Below are 14,079 nucleotides of genomic sequence, written 5' to 3'. Positions count from 1 at the left end.
TGTTTATGTGAAAGCAAGTTACTTCAGGTAGAATGGATACTTCTTGGGGATAGAGTAATTAATTTTAAAATCCTAGAATGTCATTAGTTATTTCTTCTTGGTAACATTGTGATATTCTTTATGATTATTTTACCAGTGAGAATCCAAGTCAGTTTTTGAAATCCAAAACTGAACTGCATTGTTCCTTGTGGATACAACCTATGGCATTGCTGCTGTGTTCCTTGGTCTCATTTGATTTTATATATGATATCTCAAATTTAGATGATATACAAAATTTGGTTAACAGGGTAGAATTTAGAATTTGGTTTATAGGTATCTGAACCCTGTTGAAATTTCATTTAAGAAATTTTGAGTCTTCTGTTAAGGACTGTGAATAACATATTCTGCTTTAGTAGTTTTTCAAGTGTTAATAAGTTTTTGTATCATTCTGTCATTTCTTCTAGAAATTATATAAAAGAGAAATCCAGCCTCCTTTCAAACCTGCTTCTGGAAAACCAGATGATGCTTTTTGTTTTGATCCTGAATTTACTGCAAAAACACCTAAAGGTAATGCATGTTTATGTGTGAAAATCAGGGCTTTTATTCATTTAGATGGTTAAAAAAATAAACTAGCTTCTTAGATTAAAAACTGAAAGAATTATGAGTTTGCAAAGGGTGGTTTGCCCTGTGTAGAAGTGTAGATCCTATTTAGCATTGCTTGGACACGTTTCAAGTAGAGGTTTTATATGCTTAATGTTCATTAGGGAAGCAGGGACTAGAGCAAAGGTTTAATGTTTTTGACATGATAATGCATTAGAGAATGTGAGTAGGAAGTAAGATATGAGATATATCTCTCTAACTCTTAGGTTCAGAATTTAATGTGGTTTACTTTTATTGACATCTGTTTCATATATTCATTCAACAAATATTGAATACCTACTATGTAAATACTAAGCAGTGATGATGCAGAACTGAACTGAACAGGCAAAAATCATAATCTACATGGAGCTTGCATACTAGTATTATTGTTGTTGTTCTCAGTCTCTCAGTCATGTCCGATGCTGTGACCCCATGGATTGCGGCATGCCAGGCTTCCCTGTCTTTCACCATCTCCTGGAGCTTTCTCAAACTCATGTCCATTGATTGGGAAACAGATAATATACAATAAATCAAATACATAATATAGTATGCCTGATGGTAACATTTAATAGTTTCCTTTATACTCAAAGAAATGTTGGTATTTCATATCATAAAATTGTTAATTCTAATTAAATTTAATTATTTGGACATTAGATTCTCCTGGTTTGCCAGCCAGTGCTAATGCTCATCAACTCTTCAAAGGATTCAGCTTTGTTGCAACTTCTATTGCAGAAGAATATAAAATCACTCCTATCACAAGTGCAAATGTGTTACCAATTGTTCAGGTAAATTACACATAGATTATTCAGATTAGGGATAATTATTTCTTCCCATTATTGCTGATTGATTTACAGTGATTTTTAACTTCTTCATTTATCTATGTATGATGAATTAAAGACCTTTCCATGTTTTGGGAAAAACGCAGACAGTAGTAACTTTTAATTACGTATTTATGTGATGTCTTTTGTCAAGAAAATGTAATGGGTGATACATTAGCTAGTTGATTTATCATATTGGCTTTGGCGATCTAGAAGGCCTTCAGAATCTGTATGCTCAGATCACCTAGAAACTGTGTAAGCCATTTATAAATACTGATAAAATTTCTCTAGACTTACTCTTGATTTTTTAAAGATTTAAGATGAACATATACTTAGGAGAAAACACAAAAAATGTGAAACCATATTGTTGTTTTGTATTTTACTTGTAACAAAAACAGGTAAATGGAAATGCTGCACAGTTTGGTGAAGTGTATGAATTGAAAGAGGATATTGGTGTTGGCTCCTATTCTGTTTGTAAGCGATGCATACACACCACTACCAACATGGAATTTGCAGTGAAGGTATTGTCTCTGAGGCTAACATTTTTTTTTGTTTGTTTAATATGTGTAAGTTAAATTTCCAACTGACATTTTTTCAGTGGAGCAAATAGAGAAAGCAAAGATTAAATGATGAAGTAAAACTCTTGACTTAATAATTTCATTTTGAATTTCTTACGAAGACTTTATTTTGTTCAGTAAAAAAGATGTTATTTTGGAAAAGCAATATGTTTTTTGAATGTCTTGCTTTTGAATAATTTTGTTGTCACATAGTATGCTAAGACTGAGCAATTGTGACAATTACTGTCATATTTTGATCAAATTATCAGTTGGTATATTTTCAGTTAGATGGAATATAATGTTGAGGAAAGTACTATGTTGTTTTTTATTAAGTTTCAGTTATAGGAAATTTTTAAATATTAAATAATGTGAGGTAAGCATCACTTTTGAGTTTTATTATTTGCTTGAAAATACAACCAAATTGAAATCACGTAATTCATTTTTAGACAAAGAAAATAATTTTCCTCTGTGATTTTTCTTGTTTCTTAGATCATTGACAAAATTAAGAGAGACCCTTCAGAAGAAATTGAAATTTTAATGCGCTATGGACAACACCCCAACATTATCACTTTAAAGGATGTAGGTATTTAAAAATCTATGTATCTGTTAAGCTAATGAAGTTATGACTTTGAACTTTTCATATCCATGGTATCTTTACTTTCATGCCATAAAATATTAAGACTCTTAAATTTTCCACTTCAGTTCTTTTATCCCTATGATTCTGCACTCTTACCCTCTTTGTAGAATATCAGAAAGGAACTATGATGGTTGGCAAATGAGAGTGTCCTGATTAGTTGAATATATTCTAACTGGTTAACCAGTTGACAACATCACCAGCAGCATTTATTATTCTCTAGTAATACAAATATACAAGATAGAAGAGATTACGAATCTGCCAAATTCTAGGAGACTTTATTTCCTTGATTGTACAGCAGTTGACTGTAGCGCTGTGGATTCAGCAGTTGACTGTAGCACTGTGGATTGTTGCTTGGGTGAAATATTATTCTGTAGTTTTTTTTAAAGTGAACTCATATTAATAGATGTTACTGAATGCTGACAAACCATCTCCTTGGTCAGTTTGTTTCAGATAATATGATATGCATTTTGATTTATAATCCTTAAATAGTACTTTATACATATATATAAATATTTGCTATGTGTGTATATAGATAGATATATGTCTACATGTGTGTGTTTATATGTGTAGATGTAGATATCATGTGCTTTGAGTGAAAGGGTATACATGTTTATTTGTTCTTCTTGATACATTTGAATTCAACAAATATTTAAGTTGCCAGGTCAGATAGTAGAATGTGAGCAGGATATTAAAAAACAACATATTTACTGCCAAAATGAAGCTTACATTATTAAGGAAGGAAAGTGGCTATAATAGTCAGAAATGTCATAGGTGCTGTTTGAGAGTCACAGAGTTCTATTTTTCCGCTTATACTCCTTGATGAATTATAACAGATATCTTCAAAAGTTAATAAAATTAGATGTTTCATATGGTCTCATAGAATGGTGTTGAGTCTGTTTAGCCAGTTTAATCTTCAGTAGGGTCTGTACTATATTAATACTAAAGGAATACTGTATTTTTAACAGTAGAGGTTCATTCGAAAATCAAAGTAAATATAATTGAAAACTTTTCAGAATTATAAACAATAACATTTTAAAAATATGTTCTTTTTTTAGGTTTATGATGATGGTAGATATGTTTACCTTGTTACGGATTTGATGAAAGGAGGAGAGCTACTTGACCGTATTCTCAAACAGAAATGTTTTTCAGAACGGGAAGCTAGTGATGTACTGTTTATAATAACTAAGACAGTTGACTATCTTCATTGTCAAGGAGTAAGTTGTAGTTATATTCTTCCTTTTAATTCTGGGACTTATATCTTCATGAAATTTTATATAGAAGATGATACCTAAAATGAATTACTTTTTCTATCACATATTTTTATATGGAATAGCCTAATAAAATTCATTATGTAGTGAAGGTTATAAGTTTAGGAAATTGGGTAATACCTTATTATAAATTTTCTTCTCTCTACCTGTTAGCACCAATTTAATAGCATGTTAATTTTAAAGTGGTTTGAATTATATAAATATCTAACCTTGACTTTTAATTTATTAAACCTCATCAGACTTGAAAGTGAAACACAGACTAATTAGCAAATTATTCTATGCTTATCACATAAAGTTCTGGCAGAACTGTTTATTTTGATTGTTAGCAATCCCTTCCCCAATACAGTAAGAATTTTTGATTCTAAACACTTGAAGTATACATTAAAATTTCTATTGAAAGAGCAGGTCTGTTATTTTGTTTCCTATCTCTTCATAAAACAAATTAATTGGATTACCAAGAAATGTCACTTCTATTATATATATAGCTACACAAGGAAACAAAGTCACAAAGAACTTAAAATTTTAAGTTTGAATCAGTTGTATTAGTGGACACATACCCACTTAAGTATAAACTAAAAAAATGAGCAACTCAGAATTGGCTTAGTGAAAATTCTACATGGGCGAGTATTCATTTTTCACTATGGTTTTATAGAGTATATTTTCAGCACTTTGAAATATAAATTGTATGATAGTTCTATAATTAATTATTTGATTGTTTTTATCAACATTCTCTAAAATAAAGGATGGCCATAATTTTTGAGAAGAAAATGATAAGCATCTTTTACTTTAGAAATAAATTAATGCATCAATTAAATAAATTAATGACAGACATTTATTGAGCATTTCTACATGTCAGACAATGCAAAAGGTGTTGCAGATTCAACCATGAGTTTAAGTGTTGATCCTTGTCTTGAAAGATCTTGTAATGTAGTAAACAGCTGATTAAATATAGGATTAAATGAAATGAAGTGGATAGTATCAGTAGAAAAATCACCACATGAAGAATTTTGGAATATTTTATTTATGTATGTCTAGCATTTTATTTAGCTCTTATTGTTTCTATTTTTCTGCTCACTTTTCATGCATTGAAAGCATGTTTTGTTTTACTTTATTGAAGATAGTTATAATAGTGACTTTATTTTTTAAATTTTTAGCATTTAGTTTTCTCAATTTTGAACAATACATTTTGTTGACCTATAACTGACAGATAATGTTGTGTAAGTTTAAGATATACATGTTGATTTGAGACATGTATATACTAAAATATGATTACCATCATAGCATTAGCTAGCATATCTATCATATCACATATAATAATAGGCACTTTAAGACACTCGCTGTTAAGCCTAACATGGTTTATCTTGGAGCTGGAATAGATGTTCTTTTTTCTTGAAGCTCTGTCCTTTTTTTGGAAGAGTGTTCTTCATATATCAGAAAATTTTGGATTGTGTACTGCACATTTGAATTTTAACTTGTGGAGATTTGTTATATTCTGTTATTTTTTTCTCCAATGATTATTTTAGTTTTCTTTTGTTTTCAGTGGGTGATTTTCTTAAGGTTTGCACTGAAAGCTCTGCTCTTTCAGCAGCAGCTGTGGTTTCTGTTTATATCTTTTGTCATTTAAGCTCCCTTTACACATTTTTTATTCAAGGGTCCATTTTGGCTCTTTACCTTACTGTATTCCTCCACTCAGCATTCATGGTTTCCCAGCATTTCTTTCCTGGTGCTTCAGGCCAGAAAGATCATGGACTTTTCTGCATTCCTTCACTGTGTGCCATAGGAACTGTACATAGCTTTCTGCTAAAAGCCACAGATATGGGAACCTACTCATGCAACTCCCTCCTTCAGCCATGTATGTATTCCCCACCAGAATCTTATCTCCTTTTGCTCATTCTCCAATATCTTCAAGGTAGTTTTTTTTTTTTTTCTTTTAACTCCGGCTTCATATTTGGTTACCATAGTGAGGAGGTTTGAATAGGGTCTTAGTTCATTATACCTACAAGTGGAATTGAGAATTCAGCTTTGAGATTGAAAATGATTAAAAAAACTGGTGGCCTGATAAAAACTGGCACATCTATCTGATAGGGATAATTCACCTATATACTTCAGGTTGTCAAGGCTATCAAGGTTGGAGAAAGTGTCATTTTCATAATTTCATGATTGAGACAGTTTCTTTTCCTGGAAATATATTAACTTATAATAGTTAGCTATAGAAATGTCATCCTTTTTTTTTTTTTAATGTTCAAGGTTGTTCATCGTGATCTTAAACCTAGTAATATTTTATACATGGATGAATCAGCCAATGCAGACTCCATTAGGATCTGTGATTTTGGGTTTGCAAAACAACTTCGAGGAGAAAATGGACTTCTGTTAACTCCATGCTATACTGCAAACTTTGTAGCACCTGAGGTATTCTTTAAAACTTCAGTATTTGCCTTTTATTCTTTTCCTTTAGTTGACTGCATTTGGTGTCTTATATGTCAGCTTTATGGTAGGTAGTAAAAGCCAAGTGATCTTGTCCTTTGTGTTAGTCACTCAGTCGTGTCCAACTCTGTGACCCCATGTACCCCTGCTAGGCTCCTCTGTCCATGGAATTCTGCAGGCAGAATACTGGAGTGGGATGCCATTTTCTCCTCCAGGGGATCTTCACAACCCAGGGATCTAACCCAAGTCTCCTGCTTGCAGGCAGCTTCTTTACTGTCTGAGCCACCAGAGAAGCCCTTTCCCAACTATAAAGCTCTTTAAATCATTGAATTCTGATAATGCCCAATATAAATATTTAGACTAATAACTAGCATCTGCAACCAACCTGAATATAATAATCATATTGTTCTATTCTGTTGGGTTTTATAATGGTTTCAGAATCATACCATTTTAGAACTGGTCAGAGAGTAGAGGTAACTCTACCTTCAACATATTAAATATTCTAAATGAGGACACTGAGACTCAAAGTACTTAAATGATTTTTTTTTCAAGACCCAGCATTCACAAAGTCAGGATAGGTTTTCAGATATTTTGGTTTGTGCTGAACATGAGATGGTTTATATTGTTTAGAATTATACATAACATGGGCAGTGCCATCCCTGATTGTCTGTAAGGTCTTCTAATTCATGAAGAAAACAGCTTTACAGGGATTTTTATAAAAAGGGTTTTTTTTCTTGGCAGATAACATTCATATGTAGATCTTAAAGAATAGAGTCCAGAAAGATGATGCTGAGGAAGTCAAGGGGTGCATGTTCAACATTCGGCAAGCTCCAGCAGTCTTGTCAGTTCTGATAATGGGGATGGAAGCTTTGATGGTAACAGTTCCCACTGCAATAAAAGTATGATTGATTAAAAAGTGAATCAGGGATGGCATTGGTAATATAGATTCTTTATAAGTTTTGCTTGTAAAAGTCAAGAATTGTTCTTAAACATTACAGACAATGCTCACTCATGAATTATCATATGTTTAACATAAATCCAAGTACACAGATAGACTCAGATTTGAAAAATAGAATTTATCAAGTCAGAGGAAGAATAAAATAATTTGAGGATGAATTCTTATCTCATGTGCATATTTTTATTTATTTTACACTAAATACTAGCTCTTCTGGAAAATATTGCATATCAGATATAAAATATTTTTATACTTTTTATATTTCTATAAAAATATAAGCATATTTCTTATATTTAAATATCAATAAGTCTGTATTTAATGTAGCTATTAGAAAAATAATATTTCTAGTGTTGAAAATAAAAATGTAGAAAGTGGGAAAGTAACTTTCTTATAATGAGAAATCCCCATGTTAAAATTTATTTAATCTTCCTTTAAGATGTTAATGTTGAGGAAGAAATATAACATCTGCTTTATAGGGTTTTAATGATAAGATTTGCCCTATAAGAAATTATGTATGTGTCCAGAGGATGTGCTTTAATCTGTTTTAAGTATATTCATAGAAAATTGATATGGATGCATGAACCAAGAAAGGGTTATTGTAAGGCCCTCAGGTGTAAGGGATATAACTTAGACATTAAAATTTAGCTTTTCTAGGACATTTTAATATTTTTATAGACTAGAAATATAGACTATTGAGGATAAGGCTCTTCTATAAAATATAGAGTATATTGTCATAAATGTTATAGAATATTTATGCAGTAGACACAACAGTAGAGTATAGAATAACCACTTTAATAGCTGATTTTTTTAATATTCACTTAATCTTGTGGACCTAGATTCCTTGGTATAATGGGTACTTTTCCCTGGAAAAGGTTAAGAATGAATGTGTCCCAAATAAAGCTCTTAAAAACAGATAGTAAAATGAAAAATATACATGTCTATGTTTAGATTAATGGTTAGATAAACATTTTCAAGTGAGTGCACGTCTGCAGAGTAGGATATAGCTCACTGATGTTTTTTATCCTAATAGACTTCCATTGTAGTTAGACACTATCAGCGTTGTAATAGTGAAGGTCTAGGCAAGTAGAGACCACTTCTCTGTAACTAATGCCTCTAATGTCTGAAGTGCCTTTGGCTAGTATATTATTTGTATCTTCAAAATGCTTTGAAAAGTTTTATTATCAAGTCTGAGGTCTCTGCCAGCAATGAATACATATTTATTAATGGTTATGAATAAAAAACAGAGGTTTGGGGTAAGATTTGTTTCTTAAATTTCAGACTCTTTCAAAAATTATTAGTGAATTGTATGAAATGTGTTATCTTTTAAACCAGAATCAGAAAGATTCAAATGTCCATGTAGATATTTGAATAAATAATAGCATTTGTGCATGCATATGCAGTTTCTCAGTCATGTCCATCTCCTTGCGGACCCATGGACTGTAGCCAGACAGGCTCCATGGGATTTCCCATACAAGAATACTGGAGTGAGTTACTGTTTTATCCTCCAGGGGATCGTCCCGACTCAGGGATTGAACTTTTGTCTCCTGCGCCTTCTGCATTGACAGGTGGATTCTTTACTCCTGATCCATGTAGGAAGTTCAATAATAGCATTTATGAGAATATAAACTCATTATTTAATCACAGTGCATAAAAAGCCCTTACTTACTAAGAGATAAACAAATTAGTAGTACAATTTCAGCTTAGTAAGGAACAATTCATTTCTTTTTTGATATGCATCAATTTAGTCACCTTCTAAGACTGACTGACTTAATAGATGTACTTTTCTATTATGGCTACTTCACAAAAATTAGTATATCTCAAAAATATTTTGTTCTTGTTTAAAAAACAAATCTATCTTATTATTCAACCAATATTTAATGCCTGCTGAGGTCTAAGAATAATCCTGAACTTAAGGAATTTACAATACATTGGATGGATGCTGTGCTTGTAACTCTTTTACATAAGTAAATGTGAGGGACTTCACTGGTGGTTCAGTGGTTAAGGCTCCATGCTCCCTAATGCAGGGGGCATGGTCAGGGAATTAGAGATCCCTCATGCTGCAACCAAAAGCCTGCCTGCTGCAATGAAGATCCCACATGCTTCAACCAAGACCCAACACAGCCAAAAAAAAAGTCAATGTGAAATTACTCTGCCTTGCTCTGGCTTTGGACTTTCATGTATTTTGCTCCAAATATGAATTAATTTGAACTTCAGAGCAAAGGGAATGAGAATCTCTGTTACATTTTGCTGATTTGGGAAGCCAAATTAGAGAGAAGGTAACGTCATTAACTACTTTAATTGTGACTTCCGTCTTCTTTGTATTTAACTTTATGCAAATAAGAAGGTGTGAAACATGTTACTTTTTACACGGTACTCTTTCATTCTTGGGCTTCCCAGGTGGCTCTAGTGGTAAAGAACCCGCCTGCCAATGCCGAAGGCATAAGAGATCTGGATTCGATCCCTGGGTTAGGAAGGTCCCCTGAAGAAGGGCATGGCAACCCACTCCAGTATTCTTGCCTGAATAATCTAGTGGACAGAGGAGCCTGGCGGGCTATGGTCCATAAGGCTGCAGAGTCGGACAGGACTGAAGCAACTTAGCACTTTCATTCATCCCTCCACAATGTCTTGTTTCTTTTATGGCTGTATATTATTATTATAGGACTTTGAGACCTGCTCTAGAACAAAAGTAGGCTACCTCTTCTTTACTCAGACAAACTAGGTTTGTGTGTGGTAAAACTGAAATAGGTTTTTCATGGTTGGCCTTAATTACATTAAGCAATATGACACCTCCAGTGCCTTTTGTCTCATTAACTTGGAAGTTTATGGGAGTATGCAATACCTAGTGCTGACTCACTGTTTAAACCTTGCTTGTACAACAAGTTCCTAAGCAGTCCCTCAATCTTGGTTGTGCACTGGATCATCTGGGAACCTTTGAAAATACTGTCTTAAGGGAACCAGAGAAAACATGGTGATGCCAAGAACTGTGAGAAGTCATGAGAAAGGGAAAGATAGAAGGGGAATAAAGCAAAAGACGTTTATGTTTCACTAGAGGATGCCAGGTTAGACTTATGATGTGAACTGTTTTAGCTCTACCTTATTATTTGTAGGGCCTTTGTAGTGTCTACTTGTGTTATTTATATTAGCCAGTTATATAGGTATTTTGATAACCTCTTCAGCTTCTCAAGTTTGTACATATGTGTGTTCTTATGTACTTTGACCATGGAAAAACCATTATAAATATAAATATATATTACAATAAATTTATATATTTATGAGTTTGTATTAAAATTTTATAAATTTATATAAATTTATAAATATATAAATTTAATAAAATATATAAATTTAATTTTATATAAAATTTAATAATATATATAAATTTATAAATATTTATATGTATAAATATATAAATTATAATAAATATCTACCTTGGATTTTAAGGTAGATATTTATTATTCATGTTTGGCCATTGTCATAGCCAAGTGTTAATATGTTTAGACTTTTATAAATGAAATATCCATTCTGGTGATTATGCAGTCCCCAGTATTAATGCATTAATAATGTTTCTATTTTGTTTCTATTTACAAAGGCTTTATCAGTGGGTTTGTTTTTCTAAATTTAATAAAAAGAGCTCATTTCACCTCATACTAGCTATTAAATTCACAGGGAAAATTCACATGAATATATAATGAATGTTATTTATTTAACATATTTGTTTAACACTAGCCTCAAGAGAAAAAAGAGCTACCTAAATTATGATATCAAAAATTAACGAAACCATTCAGAATTTATCAGATGTGTGTTTCTGATCCAGAAATATACTAATTTTTAAAGACATGAATCTTTTTTGTAAAATATAAATTCATCTTGCTTTCATAAGATTATATATGATCTTACCATCTCCTGTGCAGTAGAGAAACAATTATCATAGGTGTTAAAGGCACAGGCTCTAGAGTAATTGCTCCACCACTCATTAGGTTTGTGATATCAGGCAAATTGCTTAACATTTGCCCCAGTTTTTTCATCTGCAAAATGGAAATAATATCTATCTCATAGAGTCAGTGTCAGGGTTAAAATTCAATATTCTGTGTAGAATATATGAAGCTCTCTGTACATGTTGTTTTAAATTTTGATATGTCTGATTTTCCTAAGAGATGGAGTGAAAGTTCATTGAGATCAGGAATCATATCTTAAAAAAGGATTTTTTGTATCATTCATATTGCTTAATCACCTTATTAATAGTCACTTATTGGATGTTTGTTAATTGCAGAAAACTTTGCCTTTAAGTTAATTAATTTTGAAAAGATTAAAATGAGCTAAGTTTTTTAATTGTGAGCACTGTAAGATTATTAGAAACACAACGTTTTTTTAGATGATGAAACTGAGTTATACTGAGTAGTACCAGATAATGAGTATTTCCTTTCTCAGGTTCTTATGCAACAAGGCTATGATGCTGCTTGTGATATTTGGAGTCTGGGAGTCCTTTTTTATACAATGTTGGCTGGGTAAGGAATTTATATATTCAAATTAATTCACATCATTATTTTAATGTCACTTGTATATTTTCATCTAGAAAGAGGACAGATGAAAATTACCTTAAGGAAAATGCTATCACTATTCTAAAATATTATATATTGTATACTTATAAAATTAAAAAAAAATAAGGTGTTTAATGAGGCATTATTTAGACACATAGTTAAAACATTGTTCAACTGGGACAAAAACTTCTAAAAATAAAGCATATATTCTTATTTTGATATTTTATGTTTAAGTGTATTATACATTCAAAATGTTTACCTTAGCATAAAATCATTTAACAGTTCAGCAGGTGCTTACCCACTGCACTTGCTGATGTTATTTTTTTTTAAGTACTTGAATTTTGGTTTTCTTGGCAGTAGAGATTCAGTGTGATTGAGCTTTATAACAAACCTACGCAAAATAGTAATAGAATATTAAAATACAGAAACACATGCAGATGTGTTAAAAGAATAAAGAAATACTAAAAAATGTAGCCATTGGATTATGTTGAATATTGTTAGTTTATAAATAATACAAGTGCTATTTTATTCTTAATAATAAGTAGCACTTTTATTTAGAAGTAAACATTTATAACTGTAGATAAAGGCTAGGCAAAGTATAATGCATAAAATAGAATTTGAAGAATTTTAATGTAATCAAAATGTCCTTAGGTATAACTTTTTTAAAAAGGCTGTGCTGATGTGCTCGGTTGTGGTCGACTCTTTGAGACCCCTTGGACTTTAGCCCACTGGGCTCCTCGGTGCATGGAGTTTTCCAGGCAAGAATACTGAAGTGGGTTGCCATTTCCTTCTCCAGCTTTAAAAAGGCATTTAGTATAATTAAACATAAAGATTGAGGGCAGGAGGAGAATGGAATGACAGAGGATTAGATGGCTGGATGGCATCACCAACTCGATGCACATGAGTTTGGGTGAAATCCAGGAGTTGGTGATGAACAGGGAGGAGTGGTGTGCTGTGGTACATGGGGTCACAAAGAGTCAGACAGAACTGAGTGACTGAACTGAACTGAACTGATAATTAAATATGCTTGCCATAGCAGGAGATTTATAAGGATAAGTTATGAAAATAGTGACTCCCAAGTTATTTATTGGATTGATCATAATCACATGCGTCAGTATATTCCATGTACTTCTAAATACGTGCAAAATATTTAGTCATAGACCACTGCTGCTGCTGCTAAGTCACTTCAGTCGTGTCCAACTTTGTGCGACCCCATAGACGGCAGCCCACCAGGCTCCTCCGTCCCTGGGATTCTCCAGGCAAGAATACTGGAGTGGGTTGCCCTTTCCTTCTCCAATGCATAAAAGTGAAAAGTGAAAGTGAAGTCACTCAGTCGTGTCTGACTCTAGCGACCCCATGGACTGCAGCCTACCTCCTCCATCCATGGGATTTTCCAGGCAAAAGTACTGTAGTGGGGTGCCATTGCCTTCTCCAGTCATAGACCACAGGAAGTGCTAAAAGTTAAAAGTAGCTAATGTTTGCATGGGAACAGCAGTCAGCAGTATTGGTTTCAAACCATTGGATATCATTTCTAGATAGCTGCTTCCAAATATTTACTTATCACTAAACAAAGCATTTTGTGTGTATGTGATAGGTATGTGTGTTTAGTGTTATCTCAACTAGAGGGAATTAACATATTAAGGCATTTTTCTCATACTTCTTAGCCATAAATCTTTCTATCCCCAAATCTGAATACCATTTTTAAAATGGTACCATTTGTTAAAAATGGTACCGTTTGTTAAAATGGTACAAAAGTGACCACTTTTTGTCATTCTGTAATAATTTTCTAAACCACTCTAACTTCAAACAATGTGTTTTCCTAATTTTAATGGCTATAAAGGATTTTTCTGTTATATTGATATATTTAACCAGTTTTTCATAGACATTAGTTTAAAATACTTACTTTGTTTTCACTGATAATATTGATAAATTTGAGCCTATTCAATAAATGTATAAAATTACTTTCTTCATAGTAGGTATATTTGGGTTCCTAACTTATGCATGTGAATTCAAAATTTGTGTTGATTTTCAGTATGTATTGTTACATACAACTACCTTTATTTTACATTTATTCACAGATCAAAGGTAAAAAAAATAGATTGATGTAGGCAAGAATCATTTCATTATATAACTCATTAAGTTCATTGTTTGAAATGTAAAATTTTATATGAACAGTAAAGGGAAATTTTAGGTGATATTCTTAATTTGCTACAGTAAATATGCTTGTAGTTCTATACTCATCATTTTCAATTAGATTTAATATGTAT

General features: G+C 32.1%; 1 protein-coding gene across 17 annotated transcripts in view; it reads left to right on the top strand.

Annotated features, from left to right (window-relative positions):
- RPS6KA6 (ribosomal protein S6 kinase A6) overlaps positions 1-14,079 on the top strand; it is a 254,839-nt gene that overhangs the window by 204,172 nt on the left and 36,588 nt on the right. For all 17 annotated transcript variants that reach the window (XM_060408374.1, XM_060408372.1, XM_042241591.1 and 14 more), the window contains 7 exons: positions 444-546; positions 1,273-1,403; positions 1,835-1,957; positions 2,483-2,572; positions 3,686-3,844; positions 6,146-6,307; positions 11,703-11,779. In XM_060408374.1, coding sequence (XP_060264357.1) covers positions 444-546; positions 1,273-1,403; positions 1,835-1,957; positions 2,483-2,572; positions 3,686-3,844; positions 6,146-6,307; positions 11,703-11,779 — 845 coding nt within the window. The remainder of the gene's footprint in view (positions 1-443; positions 547-1,272; positions 1,404-1,834; positions 1,958-2,482; positions 2,573-3,685; positions 3,845-6,145; positions 6,308-11,702; positions 11,780-14,079) is intronic.

The sequence above is a fragment of the Ovis aries genome, chromosome X (genome assembly GCF_016772045.2).
Source record: "Ovis aries strain OAR_USU_Benz2616 breed Rambouillet chromosome X, ARS-UI_Ramb_v3.0, whole genome shotgun sequence".
In the NCBI taxonomy this organism is placed as follows: Eukaryota; Metazoa; Chordata; class Mammalia; order Artiodactyla; family Bovidae; genus Ovis; species Ovis aries.
The sequence above is the reverse complement of the archived record's forward strand: the minus strand, read 5'-3'. Positions and strand labels throughout refer to the sequence as shown.